Genomic DNA, 22,430 nt, shown 5'->3' with positions numbered 1-22,430 from the left:
CATCCATCCATCCACCCATCCACCCATCCATCCATCTTCATTGAAACTGGACCTTTTGTTTAGTCTTGATCTTTACAGCTCATTTCCCAAGTTGATTTCACAATGAAAAAATAGCACATTGTACATCCCACTAACCGGAGACTCTTCATTCTAGGTCAGAGTGTTTGAATAGATGACTGTAAAATAGGATGCTAGAGGCATAAAGTAACAATAGGGTTCTAATAATTATTGGGTTGAACAAATACACTTCCCCCTGTCTCAGCCTGAAGCTTGCTTGCTGGCCTCCTGTGTTCTCTCTCTGTAGGCCGTAGGCCTGTTTGCAGCCAAGGTTCAAATGTAGGGGAAGATCTTTTATTGCTATGTTTTCAGCTTTATTTTGACATAAGTTTTACCAGACTGAGCTCCAGCTTACCTCTGGTCTGTTTAGTTGTGTTTCATCCTCTGGCTCTGTCCCCTTGCTGTCTGCCTGCCTGTGTCCTGGTGTCAGTTTGAAAGCACATGACTGGACCTGATTCAGCTTTTTCTTTCTGTGGTCTCTTTGATTCTGATGACAGCATGCATTCCCCTCATCCTCCCTGCCCATCCTGCTTACAAACACAAACACACAAAATGACAGTCATGCATACAAACAACAGTAGAGCTCTGCTTTCATATTTTATGTGACAGAATTAAATAACTAACTTAGATTGAATACTGAGCCTAGAACTTCTCCTGTAAACGTACTTGAAAAATGTAGCTTTCATCTACACATGGTCAGTTTACAGACACTGGATTTTAAACAGTTAGACAAATGTGAGATTATATCCAAAGAATCTCCATTGACCGTCTGTGTGCTCAGTATTTTGCAGTTATATTTGTGCTCAAATATGACGAGATGCATCATTTCATCTCAGTCCTCATCGTTGTTTACCACACAATCGGATGCATCTGATTATTTGCACATTATAGTGTCTGCCACTTGGTTTTAACTGCAATCCATTACAATTTTTGTGAATGTAGCCACATTACAAGCTGACATAAGTGTTTCATTTTCATATATAGACTGTGGGTGGTGTATTGCTGAACAGCACTTATGAATCAGCTGCCTTTCATGCTGATTTTGCCTGTGTATGTGTCTCACTTCAGTCTAAAACAGAGGCCTACACACACATATTTGTGTGTTCCTGTTTATGCCTTTTTCTTCTTTTTGTCATGAATCAGTTGGCAAGTAAGCCTGAGCTCAATTGTCCTGGTGGAATAGACAATACTGGACAAAGCTATGCTACCAATGTGGCCAGGAGGGTGGGTGGAATTGGTTGCGGCTGAGCGTACAACAGAATGTTTTGGGGCTCCTATACAATAAGCCTGTGCTCTGCAACTTTGTGAGTGTGTTGTTGAGTGGGAAAGAGGCTGTGGCTTCACCCTGCTTTGTTCTAGCTCTTTAGCCAACCCTTTCAGATATCTCCCAGTGTCCCGTGTGCCCAAACTGTGCTTCATCACGAGGAATACTAGCTACTATACGGAGCTAAAACATATTACTCCAGTTTATCTGGAAAGGATTACTCACGAGGCACCATGCTGTTGCGTTCAGAGAGAGCAACCAGGAGCCGGGCCACAGAGGTTAGACACAACATGTTACTGCAAAAATAGTTCATAAGATCAAGAGTAAATGCAGATTTATGTAACTCTGGCAGTGCTTTTATTTAAATTCCCATAATATGAAGCAACAGGTACAGTAGTTTGGTGTGTACCATTTTTTTTTCTTTTTTTGTCAACTTTGAATTTTATGAACCTCCAATTTCAAGTTTGTGTCCAGGCATGGGCTTCAAGTTTATTATGTTGTGCAAAGTAAACTGTGTGTTATTGTGCAAGGAAATATATTTCGTTTTAATTTTGGCGTCTAAGTGTAATTCAGTTGGCAGCCACCTTCTGAATTATTTCTGTTCTGTGAAGGAATGACATATACATTTTTGGAATCAGAAAATGACTGATTTCACATATTTTATGTTTATTAGGCAATTTGTCTCCTGGCCCATTTTAGTTTTTATTTTATGTTGAAAGTGACAATAGGTCACACAATAGGGCAGCCATACTTGTATGTGCATGGTGTGTCAGCACAAGGGTTGGTTCCAGATAAACAATGCAGAGAGGATTATTTTACTCATTTGTCTTTGTTTCTTTTATGTTGCCCTTTTCTCAGTTAAAAGACTCTCTAAAATACTAAATGTCTATAAGGGGCCAGAGGAACACTGGAGGGAGCACGTTATTTAGAACAGGTATTACCATTACGATGATAATGACTCTGCCTCGTCTGAGCTAAGAAGGCTGTGAGAAGAGATGGGGCTTTGGCTAAATCTTCACCAGAGAGGTGTAAAAGTGAGTTGCACGTTTGGTTGAAACATTTATGGTCAATGATGTGTTTGCTGTTACTATGGTAACAGCACACCATCACTGTCTCTGAGTGTAGGCTTTTTACTGCACTCATTCTTCATGAATAAAATGTGTGTGTTTAGTGTGCTAAATTATGAATCAGGGTGTGTGTGTGTGTGTGTGTGTGTGTGTGTGTGTGTGTGTGTGTGTGTGTGTGTGTGTGTGTGTGTGTGTGTGTGTGTGTGTGTGTGTGTGTGTGTGTGTGTGTGTGTGTGTGTGTGTGTGTGTGTGTGTGTGTGTGTGTGTATACGCGCGTGTATGAGTGTGACTGTGTCCAATAAATTTGTTCCTTAAGCCTTCAGTGCTTTTTGTGCTGTTGGTTTCCCCCTCTAAGCTTAAGGGTGTATCAAATTACTCAACGATTTATTTTACTGCTGTACAGTAAAGGTTGAAGATTCCCCTCACAGAAAATCCTCTTCCTTGGGATCAAATCCACACTCTGTCATACTATATACTGGTCTTTTTGTAACTGAGAGCATTACACTTTAAGCTTGTTAGGTATGGATATTGGAGATTACTGTAGCGTTCAGTCTGTCAGACAAACATACTGTGGGCAGAGGCCCAAACAGACATACATACAGGCAGAAGTACAGAACTTATAGACACACACACAGATAAAACACACCAATCTGCACCAACAGACACAAAGTAGTGCATTGCAGCTCTTTGTCTCCAGGGAGTTTAAACACCCACATTAAACTAAGAAGGTTAATTAATATGTTCTTTTAATGGGAGCCTTTATTAAATCCACCAGCAACATAAAATATTAAACATATTACCTAACAGTCAATATGTATTATTATTTTAAAGGCGTAAGCCACTTTAAAACTTTGGTTTGAGCATCAAACAGTCATTTACTGAAGGCTTTAAAAGCATCTTTGAAAAGTTGAGTGCTTTTGGGGGATAGCAGTTGTAGTCAGCCTCGATTTACATTGTTTTCCAACGGCCTTTTAGATTCACTGTATAAAACAAGCATCAAAATCCATTCACATCAATCGGCTATACTTGCTAACACAAAGACACCAACAACCGTTCACTCTCACATTTACAGCCAGTTCAGAATTGCTAGGTAACATACCAAACTTTTCAAATCGCTCTTGGGCCACTTCTTTATTCCTTGTTGCCTATCAGTGTAACACTGCTTAGTACACAGCTTCAGTTTGTTGCTTGTGCTCTTACTGTAGCAAATTTCCAAATGTAGGTGAAAACATGGATTGAAGGTTGAAATTTCAGCCCTAGACTGTAGCCCCTTATTCTGAAAAGTAAACTAACAGTGAAATGCCTTAAACTGCATTTTTTTCCCAACAGCCAGCAGGGGGCAACTCCTCTGGTTGTAAAAAAATAGTCAGATACTATAGAAGTCTATGAGAAAATGACCCCACATCTCACTTGATTTGTTACCCCAGTAGACATTTTCCTAATGAGTTTATGGACTGAATTAGGGCTGGGCAAAAAATTTAGATGTGTATCACAATAAGATTTTTATTTCAATTGATATTATCTATAGTTATTGTTCATTTTTGAATGGCCTGTTTTTAATTATGATTGATAAATTGTATATTCCATCAGCAATTTTCTTACTGTAGTAATGAAGTGAATACTGCCTGATACGATGCGATACGATATGATACAGCACAGTGTTCATTTTTTCAAATTATTGTCCAATACAGAGGACAATAGATGATAAATTAGGGTATGCTTTAGGGCTGGGCTAAATTGTGTCGCCATGCATAGTTTAATCAAAATCTAAGTCCGATCCACATGTAACTTGTCATATAATGTTTCAAAGGAGCAAAATGGTGACAGCAAATTTCCAAACTCAAGGATTCAAAATGGCAGCCCACAATCCAGTAGGGGACTTTTATATACAGTCTATATCAATTATGAATCCGCCTCATGTTTCAAACTGAGAGAAAAAATTGTGGTTAATGTTAAGTCCAGTGGGAACGAACCACAATTCCATGGCATTTGCAAACATAAATACTCAATCACTTTAAGTAGCGTTCCATGAATTGGCCGGAGGCAAACTAAAGCTAACATACCATTAATCTCAAAATAGGAATCTCAGATAGTATACTGCAGATTAAGGCCAAAACAAACAACAGCTGTCACATCATGGTTTCACATTATTTACATAAATTCTGTTGTTCTATGCTTTTTTTGAATCAGTAATAATAATCTAAGACGAATTCAGAAGGCTCTTATCTTATATCATGATTTCTTGGAGGGCGAGCTAAAACTGAGAAGATTTAGAAATGAAACAAAACTGTAAAACTGGAAAGAGTCACTCAGAAAATAAATCTCAATAAATCAGATGCAGCTCTCTTCAAAAATTTTACCCAGACTTCTACCTTATTTTTTTCTTATTTTTTTGTTCACCTCAAATGTATTCATTTTGTTTTTGATTCTTGGGAGATTTTGTTAAATCATTAAAGGACAAATTCAATCCAATAATACTTCAGCAAGCAAGACTTACAGTAAACTTGGGATGGACTGAAAGGAACAAAGAGAATGTAAATCTAAACCTGAATTAAGCTCAGCAGAGTCACCTTTCATTGTTTGACAATAAAGAAATGCACATTGTGACATCTACAAAGGTAAATGAAGAGTACACGTTGCCTTTACATGTTATTAGTAGGATGTGGTCATCAAGCCGCTGTGCTGTGTCTTTTATTAGCTGTAAGACTCAAAAGAAAATGTCACACAGAAAAGAAGACTAAAGCTCTATTGTAAGTAGAACTCTTCTTTGCCCTGTTGTCATTTCTCCTCATCCCTTTTCTCTTCCTTTATCATGTCTTGTACTACTCTCTTCCATTCCCTCCTCTCACATGATTCCATTTTCTTCTGTTTCTGCCACACAACGTCATTGTGTTACATTTTTAATAGGAACATGCTTCTAGACCGTCATACTCTGCAATAAATCCATGAATTATAGAATCAACTGACAAATAAAACTCGCTAAGCCATTTGACTGTTTTTTTTCCTTGTGATGAGTAGAGCTTTAAAAAGAGGAGCTTCCGTTTCGATAGTGAACCTGAGTCAAATGGAAGCTGCGACTGTTTCGCGATACTGTCTCTACTGTGTTTGCTTTGTGGTTTTGGCAAAAAACTTGGTGTCTTAAATCAATAAGTCCATATTTTATGGTACACGGTCAACAAAACCAATTTTTGTTAAACCGCATTCAGCTCTAATGTGAGACGGTAGTTTCTCACCTCATATTTTTTTAAAAATGTGCTTTGCGTTTAAAAACCTTTTTTCCCCTGCTTACTTAACAAATTAGTTGAACTTTATCTTTTCTTATTCATCATGTCCTTTTCTTTTACCACTCATGACTCACTCCAGCACTGTTTTATTATCAATCTGCCATAGAGTTTGCCTTTTATTCCACAGTGAAAAGAAAATCCTGTCTCAACAAGGTCTTTACAGTCCTCACATGCACTACTCTGAGGTCAAAAATTGAAATATTTTTTGTGAATGTTTATTATGATACTATACTACATTCATTTAAAGCCATTGTGCCACTTCAGCTGTTGTTGTTTTTGACAAAAATTGCTTTTGAAAAAACACAACTCAAGTATGACACACAAACACATTTTTAAAAAATACCCAAAAAAAATCACTTAATGTGACAAATGCTGCTTTTTAGAAGAAGTGCATCAATAAACAGAGGTGCAAAAGTACTTTTTTACTGCTGGTAAAACCTGTTGTGTGAGTCAGGGGTATGAGAGTGAAGCCGGATTCTGTATGGAGTTGTGTCTGTTTGTGTGTCTGATTAAAATGCAGTGCCCCTGCAGCAGGATGGCCTCGGTACAAAGCATCTGGGAGACAGAGGTCAAGGCCTGCCTGCTCTTGCTCCAGCCTTTATATAAGTGACTGTCAACAAGAGCAGACAGACAGAGAATCAGAAACACTCTGTGCCAGATAAGAGTGTTTGTGTTTGCTGACGTGGCTACACACAAGTAAAAGCAGTTGTCCTTTTAAATGTGTGTGTTGATGCCACAATTTGTCGAAAGAGTACATCTATTACAATGACAGCTAATTCTTCTGCTTTCATGCTTTTTACTATGTATTTTTGCACTGAATTGCCGACTGAACTGTTTGTTAAGAGAGCACTTACAATAATGAATGAAATCAAATTAACCGCAGCTGTTTTGCTCGTCCAAAAATCTCGGTGACACTGTTGGGTGGGATTTGTCAGACTGTCAGTCACTGTCATGAGCGTTTTTCATGTCAGTGTCAGTCAGGCAGAACCGGTATGACGGCTCCATGCTGACAACGTATACCTGATAGGTTGGAAGCACAGAGTAGCTGCTTATGTGTCAGCTGTGTAGTAGCTACAATGTGATCAGTGACAATCTTAACGGTCTAGTTTGTTGCTAATTGTCAATGAAAATGCAACTTTTACTTCACACGATGCAGTCTGAACGTCTTCTAATGGACTTTAAATGCGTTGTTGGATGTCATATGAATTCACTGAAAATCAGCCTTGATGGGAATGTGTGAACATCTTTGACCGTAACCATCTGCTTGTCTTCGTGATGCTGATACAACTGACATCAAAGCTCTGCGTTGACAGGGTAAAGCAAATTTTCCATGTCCGCTGGAGGCCTGGTTTTCTTTCCCAACCGTTCGGCTCGATCATCCTGATGCCTCACGGCCCCCAGAGCATCCCCCTGACCCACTACACTGACTCACTGTGTCTGTTGCCTAAGCAGTTGTGACGTTTCAGAGCATGTGTGTATTTTATGGGCCAGCTCACATTAGGACAGTATATGATCCTTCCGAATAAGCACCACGTTGGTGAGCATTGTAATTGCTACTCATCCATGGCAAAGTGTGCTGTAGGCCAGCTGTGAGGGACCAGAGGCCATGTAGTCATGTGGTAATGAGTGTAAATATAGGGCAGTGAAAGTGTCTGACACACATAGGTACAGCCTGTGTTAAATCTGTGCCTCGGTGTTGTATGGATCACACATGGATGCACATGAGCTATTGAACGGGACGTTAAGTGTGAACACTTCCTTTTTATGAAGCTATGGCAGAAACGCTATAAGAGGAGGCTAAAGACAAAGGGAGAATAGCTGCACAAGGGGACTAGCGTTGTCGCTGTCATTTCTGGCCTCCTACCAAGGCTTTTATCAGGTAGCGGCAGATAATTCCCCCTCAGTGGTGGAGGAGATGACAACCTCCTCAGGGTTCTAAAGGAAAAGAAGGAACGTCTTATTCACTCACTTCCTGCCGCTGATTGGTGACCTCATAGAAAGTCCCAACTCAGAAAACTGTATTCAATCTTCAGAGTTTTGAATTTATCCATGGCAATTCCCTGTAATTCATAGCTCTTAAAGAACTATATAGAAGTTTTAAAGTGATGAGACTGAGCCTTAATGTCCAGAAGTTTCTCTAAATCCTGGTTACTGACTAAATATAAGGTTCACCGAGGTCCTGCTCACTAACAGGACAGAGCACAGAAAAGCCATGCCGTCCTCAGCGTCTAATCTGTCCTGCTTCTCTCTTTTAGTACTTCTACCCAAATGTCTGCTTCAATTTTAGCTCCACTGTCATGTCCCTGCCTCAGATATTGGTCCTATTTCACTGTTTACTTATCATTTGTATCAGTAATTTGACTAATAATGGCCGGTCACAGCATGGTTCTGTGCAACAAACCAAACCACAGTGGAAAAAATGTAATAGTCAGTACCGTTATCTTGTGGTGAAGTAATGTCTTTGGATGCATAAGGGGTTCCTCACAGGTTACTAAATGAACATCAACTCAAAATTAATATTAGTGCTTTGGGTCTCATTAAATTAGTTTATAACCTTGCAATTTTAGGTTACTTTTATGAATTACCTATCTTTATCAGTCTCTTTTATGGAAATTTTCCAACGTTAGCAGGCTTTTTGAAAATATGACTAAATCACATTAATATCAAAGACACTACAAATCCAGTGGTGCAGTTGAAAAGTAATTTCTAATCATATGCAGGGCAGGCGAGGACACTTTGTCCAAGGCATCATACTGACACTGCAGGCTATTTTCTTTCTTTAACACATTGGTAAATTGCCATAGATTCTACGAGTTGATTATTGCTGCTGTTTCTTGCTCTGCTGCACTGAGATGAGACACTATCTTTCATTTCCCCCTTCCCCACTTTCTCTTTTTTCTTCTGTTTTTCTTCCCTCTCTTTTTCCTTGATCCAGCACAGCAGGGGTTCTCCATCCTCAAGTCAGTAGTGTTTGTAGAGAAACTGCACAGAATACCAGACAAGCTTTGACTCAGAGTTTTAGATCAAGACAAGTGCTGCTAATGAGTAATTATGTCAATGCCGTTTGGGGTCTCAAACAGAATATACTGTTTTTACGTTGTAGCCGTTGGCCTTAAACTGAGAAATCATGGCAGAGGGAGAAAGGATTCACATGTAATGGGATGTAAGCAAAAAACACTGTAAGTGGGGGAAGTCACTAATCATGTACCATTACAGACCAGTAGCAGGTAATGGATTTAGCAATACATCACTAGCTTGGTCATGACCTTGTGTACATTACAGCAGCTTTTTAGTAACGCATCCATTTTGGCTGTCTGAACACGCTATTTGTTGTTGCCTCAGTAGTCTTACACTTTAATTCCAGTACCGTTGCTGTTCTCACACCAAGCCAAAGCACTTATCACTTAGAATGAAGTGTGAGATTCAAGTCGCAACTGAGGTGAGACATTGTAAGACTGTCTGAGCCTAAAGATGAGCGACATACTATGACAACTGTTTCAAAGTGACAGACGAGTTGTGCCCAGGATTTTTCTGCTGAGATGGTCATCACTGTTAAATGGCTTTTGAAAAGAGAGCTGTCGGCCAATTGGCCAGAAATTAGAATGGAACGACTGAGTGCATATCTTTTTTCCTTAAGTACAACAGAAGGTGTGCATAGCTTCTTCCATAAACCTGTGCAATGGTACATTAAGTCAGTTTGTGATTATGTTCTATTTATCTATCTATCTAAGCATGACCATTTTTAAAGGAATTCTCTTCGATTCTTGCACAGTTTTGTCAAGATACTGGCAGGTTTTTCTTGTTTAAATTATTTTGTCTAGACTGGCTCAATTGCTTCTGTCTTTGAAACAACACTGACACGATTATGTTGACATCTTGGCTCTGTGGGGCTCATACCAACAGCTGCAGTACTTCTTGTTATTGCTGAAGATAGATAGCTCTTTAAGATCCTAGATGTAGCTTTGGTTGCTATAATTATGCAGAATAAATTTGGAACAAATCAGACTCTTCTCTGATGGTAGTGGATGATGGAAAGGAATGTAAAATGCCTAAAGCTTTTGTAAGATGCTGTTTGTATGTGGTATTCTGAGCACCACAATGTACCACATCTGACCCCAATTGGGATGTGCGAAAACAGCATTTCACAGTGCTGTAAAAATGTATTTGTGACAAATAAAGGCTTCTTCTTAATCTAATCTAGCTCAGCACAAATAAAACTATACTCCCTAGCCAAACCAAATCACAATGGCAACACCCACCACAAGCAACAGAAACTAATACAAACAGTGCACAGAACTAAATAAAGAAAACTGGTGCCTCAAAACACACACATTTAAGACTCTTAACTTCTCACCAAAGTAGGCGGATTGCTAACAGGAGCCACAGTCTCCACTACGACTGGAGGCTCTACACTGAATTAACAGCTGTGAACAGAAGCCCTAAATGTCTGTAGTCACCCCTCAGTGACTATGGAACCTACGGACCATACACAAATACAAACAATACACACAGATGCACCAGGATGAGCTGGTCACATTAAATCCCAGCCGCCTCCACCGAGAGTCTTGGTTGCAGATATATACTTGTGTGCAGTGATTGCTGGGAAGTTGCCGGAGGAGGAGTTGTGGTGGCGGACCAATCTAAGGTGTGGAGGACAAGGGCTGGGAGGAGGTCTGGAGCTCCAAGCTAATCACTCCTCATGAGTGCCGGGTGGGAATCTGGAGCTGGGTCTTCGGCCAGGTGTAATCAATCCACTCTCCACAAGAATTCCAGACACAGAGGCTGTACAAAGTCCTTTTCCAAACACACGGCTACCAAAGGCCGTAACAAGGTGCAAATTAATTGGTGTAGTTGAAATGTAATTTGTAATCATGGAGAGCAGATGAGAAGAATTTATTAGCTGCTGGGGACTTCATTGTGGAGCATGCATGATCAGTTTCGTCCATTCGCTTGTCTCTTCATTGTGAACCTGAGGGTACATGCCGCTACATCCTGAGCAACAATAACAAACTGTTAAATGTAAGACTGGTAGTATAAAATGGATTTGTACTTCATAGCATGAGGGACATGCATTGCACATTGAGTGACTTTTCCCAAGCCATAATTGTGCTTTCATCTGGAAATAGTTCCCTGCAACATGGTGTCACCAGTGCATCTACACATCCACTTCCTCAACAGTGAGCTCAGTTGTTGCTCCCGTTAACGCGATTGATTGGCATTTCTGTGTTTGTGGGTTATGACTTCCTATAGCAGTTAATTCACTGGTGTCAGATGGGCTGTCATGCTGTGACTTGCTTGACTACTAGAGAAGCCTAAATACATCCAAAAGGTTTTATCCACCTTGTAAAGAATGTATAGTGGATCCAGTCTGCCACATACAAAGAGCAAACTTAATGTAATTTATGCTGGATGACCTGCTTTTAGCCGCATAGGCAGGCAGCCTCGTTCTCATACACAAACAGCACAAGGTACAGTTTTAGTGAGTTATCGTCACAATATCATCAGCTGTTCCTAGTCCACTTTTAGACCATTATGTGTTAAATATGTCAGATGATACCACAGCATGGCAAGTGTTAAGGCTTGGCTTCCTTGTTACAATTGTTTGCTACGCTGTTTGTTATCTTTACATTGATAAAGGATGATATCCCTGATCCTGGTGCTCCTTCCCAACCCCAATTAAGATTTTATTAAACACACATTTTTCTAACCACTGCATCACCCCCTCCTCGGCTGTGGGATTGTTTCTACAATATTTTATGTATTTTTGCTGACATTGTGTTTTTATGGGAGCAATGTTTCCACCTACTGCTGTGTGCATGATTTAGATTGCTCCTTCAGGCTATGTAACCTGCCATTATAATATTCCAAAACTGTTATTGTTCTTCCTGCATAACGACAGGAATAACACATCAAGGCTGTGATGTATACCCTATGGCTATGAATGAATGAATGAATGAATGAATGAAGGCCAGTGAGTCAGAGTAGCCACACTCATCTGTGAATGAAACTTGGCAAATGATCGAATGTAATGTGCACAGGCTCGGCCACTACTGTGGAGGAAGATTTCATCGCACCTGCCAGTCTTTTCCAGGCCTTGCTGTGTGTGCATGAACAAACCTGCACGACAAATGGAAATGGAAATGCAAAATAAACCTGCATACTATTAATTGGTTTCTACTAAAAGTGAGAGGTAATGATTGCACAGATAGTTGAAATAAAATTATCCACACTCATCTTTTTCTGTCCACTGAGGCTTTTCCGCAGTATTTTGTTCAAGCTGGGAACATGACTGGGAGTTTTTTACTAAGTCAGGAAGAAAGAGAATTGCAGTATCTAAAGGAGACATGAAAGAGGGGCAGAGATGAAAGTTTGGATGATTTTTTTCATATTGCCAAAAGACAAAATCAGGGCAATTTTGAAAATGTTTTTCAGCTTTGAGTAGAAAATGTAAAACTGTCTTACCTATTTAATTAGAACATGGTTGTGTATTAAGTTCTGGCAATCAGTTAACTTTCACAAGTCATGTCATCTTTCACAGTTTTGTATACCAGCTCATGCTCATGTAGTTAAGTTTGAAATAAACTAGTATGTCTTTTTGGTATGTAACAGATATTTTAGGTTTGCTGCAATCAAATTCTTTTGACTTCTGTTTAAATTGTAGATATTTTGACACACACTATTGATATGTGATCATTTCTTTGTCAGTTTAATGGCAAATTATTAGTCTCGCAAGTAACGCAGATTGTTTTTAGTCACTCCAGTTCTGCACAGAGCTTTGCCTTTGAAATCTGATGTATGACAGACTGTCATCTTTTTGATTATTCTCAGAATATTTAGTCAATTGTCAGTGTGTCAGAATAGCTTGGTAAATTTATGCTTTTTGGGTCTTTGAACAAGTGTGCAACTGTGTGTGTTTGTTATAGAGAGAGGAAGGTAACAAGGGGGGGGATAGTAAGAGTTTATTAGGATTCTCACCAAAGCAGATAAATCACAATAAAGTCTTAATTTGCCAGTTCTCTGTCCAACAGGCAATAAAACACACATCAGATCCAGCTGATCACTGACAAATCATCCCCGAGCCTCTTCAAGGCATTATCCGAGGTATTATGCGGGACACACGAGCACACTCGTTCACACACAGACACGCTCACAAACATAACCTCGGTGCTCTTCCCACTCGTGTACATTGGCTGCCGGAGCTGTCTTTGTGTCCTATCACCATAACAACTGCTTCACAGAACATCTGAGGGAAAAAAAAAGGGAAAAAAAAGCCAAAGTGAATTTCTCTCACTCAGTTTGACTTGGAGATGGTGAGAGTAGCGGTCGGCAGCTTCTCGCAGCATGTCGGTGTGGTGTGTGAAGAAGAGGCAGGCTTGTAGAGGCAAGCGGACTGGAGATGACTTGGCGTGAAGAGGAAAGGCGTGTGTGATGTGAAATTTCGCAAGGTGTTGTAGAGTGTGACTTCTCAGAACGAGGGATATACAGTATATGATGGTGAGTGTCGAACGGCTGCTCGTTCTGTTCTCACTCTTGCACGTGAGTGTGCATGTTCGCAAGTGTGAATTTGTTACGTTACGTGCCTTCATTAAGTTGTGTAAAATGTCGTACGTGTGTGTGGGTCTGGAGGCTTTTGCACATGTGGATGTTATGTAATGACTAAGGCTGAAAAACCTTGAGAGAATGCAAGAGTAATGAAAGTTCTCTGTGAATCTCATTTGGGATGCTGCAGATATTGTGTAATTACATCCCGAAGATACATGTTGGGGCTAATGGGTTGTCATCCATGTTTTCATTGACATTTTTTGTGTTAATATTAAATATAGTGTAGTAAAATTCTTCCAGTAACTCCCCTCTCTCTGCTGGATACAGTGCCTATTCATTAGATTCATTCTGGACTATATTGTAGTGCTTCAGATAGTCGGCTCTTGATTGTTGCCCTGATTCTGCAGACTGTTTTAATCTATTTTGAAGTGTTAGTTGTGTTTTTTGCACTCAGCTTCAGTTTTTACTTTATACTCTGCAGGCTTACACCCGCTTTAGTAGAGATGATGAATATTTTTAATCATAAGTCACAAAGGAAATTAAGGATGCGTATGTGTGTGTGTGTATGTGTGTGTGTGTATGTGTGTGTGTGTTTTAGGGTGGGTAGGATATGCATTGGATTTGTGCATGTGTCTGTGCTTGTTTCATAAAACAAGCACAGTCACATGTTTTATTTAAACATCAGTGTTAGACCCAGTGATGTGTAAGTGTCGCTCTCAGGGACTGTACAATATTCTAACCATTACATTTGAACTCCAAATATGCCGGAAGCCTCAGGATCTTATTTTCTTGGCGCTAATCTCCAAAGGAAAGGTCTTTGTTTCAGTGGCTTTACAGCCCTTTCCTGCCTTTTTTTTTTTTAGGTCTATCCTATAATAGCCTATACATTGCCTGCACATGGTCCATTTGCTTGGCATGACAGACCAGAAATAAAAGCTTCAAACACAGAAAGAGAGAGGAGCGACTTTAGCTTTCATCTCTGGACTGCATTATTAAACATCCTTATCCACATAAGTCTGACATCACCCAATCACAGCTGTCTCTTCCTCTACTTCCCCTTCTCCCTGTTCTCTTGTCTCCCTCCATTAGGCAAACCTGAAGAAGTTTATGGAGTTTGCACAGCAGAGGAACATCGAAAAGGTCTCAAGGTTCCTGGAAAAAGGTCTAGACCCCAACTTCCATGATCCGGACTCAGGAGGTGAGCAAATCTGTGCTAACAAATATTCCATCTCTATCCTACACTTGGTAATTTATTGTCTTTTTCCAACCTTGACTTATCTTTTCTCTCGTACTTCCTCCTTCTTTCTTCACCAATAATGACCATGTATGGATTTTCTGAAATAAGCCTTCTGCATGTTGGGTAAAGCTGGATTATTCTTTTTGCTAATCTCCTCATGTATATGCAAATGTTTGTCCAGCCATAAAGGAGATTTCTCTGCTGGGTGACCTGTAGTCTGGCAGATGAGCTGCAAAGCGAGGGGAACATGAGAATAGTTTGGTTTAACACCAACAGGAAGCAACCACTTAGGCAGGTCGGAGGGTGAAAATCACAGCAGTGGAGGCAGTTATCCAAATGCAGAGTCACTAAAAATGTAAAGCTACAGATTTAATCACTATAATGGGCAATTTTGTCGTCAATTATTGTACAGCTTCAAATGTTGGATGATAATTTTCTGAGAAGACTGTCATTGTAAATACATTGATTTTTATTGTGGTTTGCTTGCATATCCTTGGGTTTTACAGAATGTCCTCTCACGCTGGCAGCACAGCTGGAGGGATGTGCAGAGCTCATCAAGGTGCTGAAAAGTGGAGGGGCGCATCTGGACTTCAGGACAAAAGATGGCATTACAGCCCTACACAAGGCTGTGCGCAGCAAAAACCATACAGCTCTAATAGTGAGTAGAACACACACAAGCTGACTCATCCCCTTTATTCCTTTTGCTCCACAATTTCCCTGCTTGCAAAACTTCCCTCTGGAAAAAGGGAGTTTGACGGCTGGTAATCTCTGGCAGCAGGTGCTTGAGCAAGTGAGTACAGAGGGTGCTTGAGCAATTACTAAATATGTGAGGCTTAACGTGCCCTCTTTGAATGGGCTGACATAACCGCCGAATGGCCTTGTATGTGTGTGGTTGGAGGAGGCTTGTAACCTAAATGAAAGGGTTTATGTGAGTCATTTAATTGATTCCTTGTTGAGCCAGAACTGTTGAAATTGGAATTTGTTATTTCTGCTCGGTTTCATCATTGTCATTATCCAAATATTCAATGTCACGGGCCGTTAAACATACATAAGCTGCTGCTGGTATAGTAAGTCTATGAAAGGTCATGCTCCACTAATTTACTCAATTAATCGACTATTGTACACATGGAATCCAGTATAACAGGGCTCAAAACAACACTCGCCAAGGTATGGTTGATTTCATCAGTGCTACCACTTTGCTTTGTCGAGGTTTATGGATTTTTTCTTGAGACAGCTTTTGTGATGATTGATGCTAATAACATGTCCAGGTCTCTTTGACCTTCATATAGCCTAATAATGATGAATAGAGCTGAAACTGAACACCATAAACCTGCTTCTTTGCCCACCAGACGCTGTTGGATTTGGGAGCATCTCCTGACTATAAAGACAGTAGGGGGCTAACTCCTCTCTACCACAGTTCAATGGTAGGAGGAGACCCCTACTGCTGTGAGCTGCTGCTGCATGATCACGCACAGGTCGGCTGTGTGGATGAGAACGGCTGGCAGGAGATACATCAGGTAATACACTGTGACAAACACACATGCACTGTGCATCGTTTTGTCTCTCTGAGAACAGTTGTTGACAGATCACATTCCCTAGTCCCTAACCTAGTCCAACTCTCATCCTAACTTTAACCTAAACTACAACTCTGAAATCAAGCCTTAACCTTCAAATCAACCTGTGAACTAGCAAAAATGTCCTTACTATGATTTCTATGAGTTGCCTTGCTGTGTGATAGCTGGACACTTTGTGTGTGCAGAGTGGCTGCACACAGGTGTAGTGGGCACAAGCACACTGCAGCTTTTCTAGTGACACATTGAGGCATGGCCTCAAACGTAAGTGCTCTTGAACAACCATCCACAGTGTCCACAAAGCACAATATGGCCTTATTTTGCTTACAAACTACAAATAGGGCAATTCCCAAGTTTTACACATCCAACTTGGTAAAACATCTTGCCCAACATGCAAAGATAGTGACAGGTTAGCAGAAATGATGGACAGCATGCTCGTTTCCTCAAATAGTAGTCAAATGAGTGAGCGTTATTTTGCAGCTAGCAAACTTTTTTCTCTATCGGAGTTTGACGAGGCAGCAAGGATGATGATAATAGTTTAAACAGCCTTTATCTTTAACCGACAAATGTGGCCAATACCTCTGTATGCAAATGCAGCATTCATGCTGCAACGTTAATGTATAAGTTGGTCAAATTCAGGCATTCACAACATGCAGATCAAGGCATTGCTCTCACTTATAACTGCAAGTATTCATTCTTTTATCGTGTAACGTATTCCTACTGTCCTGGTTATGAAATGTATTTCATAATATAAAATTAGATGAACATATTGAAGTGCAATGATTCACTCTTGTGATGGCATGGCTTTTATTTTAGAGTCCATGTTCTATCACTTATAATTATATTACTTTTCCTAATGTTTTTTTTTTTCTGTGATATTGTTTCAGTATCAGTATCGATATATTTCGACAGGTATCATTCATAATTTTGGTGTTGTGACAACGCCAAATTACGATGGTTTAGACAAAAATTGTTCCATACACTGAGCTTGTAAATGGGAAACAAAGTAGCTCAGATTGATCCTCAAAATCTCCACCGTGTTGTACACAGGTGGAGGGGGAGGAGAGATGGGAGGACAGGGGGCATTAGGAGCAAAAGGGAGGGCAAATCTGGCAAATCCTGCCTATCTAAATGTGCCAACTAGCTACATGTCTTTAATCCTAAAGTAAGTTCTAATCCTTGAACAGCCCTATAAAGTGGTGTGTGAAAGTGAGGACTGGCCAGAAGGTCCTCACTTTTAAGAGGTAAAAACTCACACTAGCCCTCATAGCATTCACACTCACACACTCATATACACACACACACACACACACACACACACACACACACACACACACACACACACACACACACACACACACACACACACACACACACACACACACACACACACACACAGATAACAACAGTGATGGGTTGTCTGCAGAATACCAATACAGGTGCAGGGCAAAATGTCTTGTCTGGTTTCACTGAATAGTTTTTTTTGTTTTTTTCTCACTTTGAGAATTTCTTTTATGGTGGCTGAACCCCTTTGGGGAGGTCATGTACTGACTGGATGTCCAGGGTGGGAAGAAAATAGTCTTCCTGTCCAAAAAAAATTACCATTTTGGCCGATTTTACAATCAGTTTGCATATTTGGCTAACCTTTTTTTTTTTCTAAGTTATTTTTTTGGCCATTTTTTGGCTTTATTGGACAGGTTAGTGGAGAGTCAGACAGGAAAGTAGGGAGAAGGATGTGACCTAGACCTGCAGCAAAGGGCCGTGAGCTGGAGTCAAATCCAGGCCACTGCATTGGAGACTACAGCCCCTGTTCATGGGTCGCCCACTGCTGAACTTTGAGGCATTCTCTTGAAATAAACATATACATTTACTTTTTAATCCGTGCGGGCTGGCTTCTCAAATGAATTTTGTATGTAGAAAACTAGGACTGATACAGTGCATTGTGCGGTCACTGTCACAATGTCTCACAACGTCTCTTGTGTTAAATATTGAATAACATAATCTGTTGTGCATCAGTAGTTTGGGCTCATCACTAATGCAAACTACTGGCAGCACTGTTGTATAGCCAACTTGTATAGCCCTCTGCATTGACTGAATTTTGACAGAACCCAAAGAAGTTTAAATCCACACAACCAGACAATCAGATTAGTTTTGTTATTTGTTTTTTTTTTTTATCTTTTGCTCAAGAATAATAAATTTAGTTTATCAACTGGTCAGAAATGACAGGAAGCTTCACAGATCTGATCTCTGTGAGATAATGTAATATAAACTCATTTCCTTTACTGTATGTGGACCAATCATGCTTACAGTCGTGCATAGTGAACCTCCATTATGACCCAGGAAAAGCCCTGTTGGCGTTTTCACCTCTACTCCTCCTGTTTAAGCTAATGAATTCCACACTTGAACTGCGGATTTTCCTTAACTGATTTATATTTCATATAGTCACAAGATGTGATATTCTTAGGATATGGGCACAAAGCTGCATGCTTTCTGACAGTGTTTCCAGGAGACATTCATAGTTGTGACCTCAGCTGTTCACATGAAACGTGCCACAGATAATAACATGAAAAAAAAGAGATAAGTACAATGTGTGGCTCCTCTCTCACAGCTCACCAAGGAAGGTGTGAAGTGGATACAAATGTCAGACAATGCGTAGCTGTTACATGCAAGGAGGATGAAGATGAACATTCTGAGGTTCATGAGCAGCATCTCCTCTCAACTTATGCAAAACGTGGAGAATTTGGTGCCGATCAACCCCAAAGTGATCTTAAAGTAATCCATGAATTCTGCCAATCAGTTCTTATTTAAATCAAGACTTGTGGAATGTGTGTATTTTTATTTGTCTTTGTATTTATTTGGGTCAGTCTTTAAGGCAGCTATGTAGCCCCCCCCCCCCATTGCTATTCAAGATAACCGGTGTGGCTTTGTGCAGAAATTTATCTCCTATTTTAGGATACGTGGTGCACTAAGTGAGGAGGTGATTTGTCTTTTTCTGTTCCTCTGTCCCTCCTGGAGCTGTCCGTGGTGCTGATAGTTTTTTAATGACCGATGCACAGCTTCCAAAACACTCATAAGCGAAACACAAGCTAGAAAGACTGAGCGAGTTTGATCACAGACAAAACAGAGGAATGCTCTTGTTAAAAAAAAAAAAAAATGTTTTGCTTTATTTTGCAAGCACAGTAAAAAGCAAGAAAGAATAAAGTTGACAACCTAATGTGCATTAACACATTTTAGAATGGCAGCGCTATTCCTCTGGGGCATGTGTGTGTGTGGATTGTTGTAAGTTTGTTCAATTTCCACTTTGCCCTTCTTTGTTCTGCGCTACCTCAGAAGACAGCCCTCAGGTGTCAGAGCTGTGAGAGGCATCTAGTGTGCTGAGATCTCATTCTGGGGACTTTGAAGCAGCAGCTGAATGACACAGAAGTTTTTTTTAACACAACTGTGTTCACAACATAGCTCACATTTACATATTTATCTGGTTCTGTTGTTGCAAGTATTATTTATTGATCTTATCGCAGCCCATAAACGCTACCTGTTAACCAGCTGTTTCCAAAGCCACTGTTTTAGTCTGGACAGAGGTCTGAGAGGGAGAGAAAAATATGCTTTTACAAATTTTTACCACCCTAATGTGGATGTGCTCTCAGTGTGGCAATTTAAATTGCGGCAGCTGAAAGACCTGATAAAATGACCCACCGATGGCCAATTAAGGGCAAACAAAAGTACTTTATCCCTTTTGTTTATGTAACTTCTCTGGATATCACACAAGCCCAGACATCATTAACACTGTTTTGTGAATGGTAGATGAAATTTATCAGCACACAATACATTTTACTGCTTTGCAGATTGTCATGATTTAAAATGTCTGTATCCATAAATGATGCACCTTAATCTCCTCTACTGTTGCCAACCTCGTCCAAATCATGGTCGATTGGGATTTATATACTGACACAATTTTGTTATATTTTGATTTTTTTTTTAAAAAGAAACATTGCTCTTAGTTCTGCTCCTCCTCTCCATATATGTGAAGAATGAATAAAGGCATATGTCCTTTACCTTTCCATTTAATAATAATAATAATAATAAATTTTATTTATAAAGCGCTTTTCCAAAAGCTCAAAGACGCTGTACATAAAATACAATAAGATAGAACAAAACAGATAATTAAAATCAGTAGATAGTAAACAAGTTCAAGATAAAATACAGAATCACTTAAGGAAAGCAGATCTAAAAAGGTGAGTCTTTAAAAGGGATTTAAATGTGGTGAGGTTGGTGCAGTCACGGAGGGCATGGGGGAGTGAGTTCCAGAGTGTGGGGGCGGCAATGGCGAAGGCTCTGTCCCCCCAATGTCGCCGGCTGGTCCTGTGCGGGATGGAAAGGAGGTTTGTGTGGGAGGAACGGAGATTCCTGGGGGGGGTGTAGGGGAGGAGCAAATCGGTAAGGTAAGAGGGGGCTAGATTATGGATGGACTTGAAGGTGAGGAGAAGCAGTTTGTACTGGATGCGGTGTGAAATGGGGAGCCAATGGAGGTTCCGCAGGACGGGTGTGATATGGTCGTGAGAACAGGTTCGGGTGAGGAGTCGGGCAGCAGAGTTTTGAATGAGTTGAAGTTTATTGAGAACTTTGGAGGTGGAGCCGAAGAGAACGCTATTGCAGTAGTCAAGGCGGGAAGTGACGAAGGCATGAATGAGGGTTTCAGCGGCTGAGAAGGAGAGGAAGGGGCGGAGACGGGCGACGTTGCGGAGATGGAAATAGGCAGTTTTGGTGATCTGATTAATGTGGGGTTCAAAAGTGAGGTTGCTGTCAAATATCACACCGAGGTTGCGGATGTGAGCAGAAGGAGATAGGGTGGTGTTATCAATGGTAATGGGGGGGTGGGGAAATGGTGTGAGTGATTTAGGTCCGATAAGGATGAGATCAGTCTTGTCACAGTTTAGCAGGAGAAAATTTTTCCTCATCCAGGATTTAATGTCGGCCAGGCAGCTGGAGAGAGAGGGGAGGGTGGTGGTGGCGGTGGTGTTGGTGGAGATGTAGAGTTGGATATCGTCGGCGTAGCAATGGAAGTGTAGGTTGTGGCGGCGGATGATGTTGCCGAGGGGGAGGAGGTACAGGATAAAGAGGAGGGGGCCAAGTACTGATCCTTGAGGGACACCATGGGACAGGGGGGCGGTGGGTGATGTGCAGTTGTTGACCTTGATGAATTGTTGTCGATTAGTGAGATATGATGTGAACCAGGTGAGGGCGGTGCCGGTGATGTTAATGGAGGATTGAAGGCGGGACAGGAGGATGGAGTGATTGATTGTGTCAAATGCTGCAGAGAGGTCGAGAAGAATGAGGATGGTGACTTGTCCAGAGTCTGAGGAGAGGAGGAGATCATTGGTGACCTTGAGGAGAGCAGTTTCAGTGCTGTGATGAGAGCGGAATCCGGATTGAAAGGTTTCATACAGGTTGTTGGAGGTGAGGTGAGTTTTCAACTGGGCAGCGACGACACGTTCTAATGTTTTGGATATGAAGGGGAGATTGGAGATGGGCCGGAAGTTGTGAGGGGAGGTTGGATCCAAACCAGGTTTTTTGAGGATGGGGGAGACAGAGGCGAGCTTGAGGGGTGAGGGGACACAGCCAGTACTGAGGGAAGTGTTGATGATGTTAGAGATGAGGGGGGCGATAACAGGGAGGCAGTTTTTGAGGAGGGCAGTGGGGATGGGGTCCAGGCAGGATGTGGAGTTTTTAGTTCCAGTGATGAATTTGGGCAGGTCCAGGGGGGAAACGGGCGAGAAGTGGGCCAGGGGGGGAAAGTTCAGAGGGTTTGGTGGAGGAGAGGGGGGATCAAGTGAAGTGGGAGAGGTGACAAGGCTGCTGTGGATGGAGATGATTTTGTTATGAAAAAAAGAGAGGAATAGGTTGCATTTGTCAGTGGTGAACGAGTTTGAGACTGTGTCCGGGGGGGCAAGGAGTTTATTGACAGTTGAGAAGAGGGATTTGGGGTTGTTGGAGCTGGTATTGATCAGGTCAGAGTAGAAAGTGGACCGTGCAGATTTCAGGGCGTCTTTGTATTGTTGGAGGAAGTCGGAGTAGGCTTGGCGGTGAACTGTCAGGTTTGTTTTCTTGACAAGACGTTCTAGCTGTCGTTTATGGGCTTTCATGAGGTGGAGTTCAGGGGTGTACCATGGAGCAGAGTGGGAGAAAGTAACTAATTTGGATTTGAGGGGAGCAAGCTGATCAAGACAGGAAGAGAGAGTATGATTGTAGTGGTTGATGAGGTCAGTGGGGTTATTGATTGACGGGGGAGGGGAGACGGACAATGCAGTGGTCAGTGAGGCGGAGAATACAGAGGGGGAGAGTGATCTGGTGTTTCTAAAAAAGATTGTCCGTTTTTCCTTGGGCAGGGGGGTGGGGAGGCTGATGTCCATA

General features: G+C 41.1%; 1 protein-coding gene across 1 annotated transcript in view; it reads left to right on the top strand.

Annotated features, from left to right (window-relative positions):
* shank3a (SH3 and multiple ankyrin repeat domains 3a) overlaps positions 1-22,430 on the top strand; it is a 226,061-nt gene that overhangs the window by 124,921 nt on the left and 78,710 nt on the right. Inside the window, exons 7-9 of the mRNA XM_055009172.1 lie at positions 14,304-14,412; positions 14,958-15,109; positions 15,801-15,968. Coding sequence (XP_054865147.1) covers positions 14,304-14,412; positions 14,958-15,109; positions 15,801-15,968 — 429 coding nt within the window. The remainder of the gene's footprint in view (positions 1-14,303; positions 14,413-14,957; positions 15,110-15,800; positions 15,969-22,430) is intronic.

Source organism: Amphiprion ocellaris, chromosome 3, assembly GCF_022539595.1.
Source record: "Amphiprion ocellaris isolate individual 3 ecotype Okinawa chromosome 3, ASM2253959v1, whole genome shotgun sequence".
NCBI lineage: Eukaryota > Metazoa > Chordata > Actinopteri > Pomacentridae > Amphiprion > Amphiprion ocellaris.
This window is presented reverse-complemented; position numbering and strand designations above follow the sequence as displayed.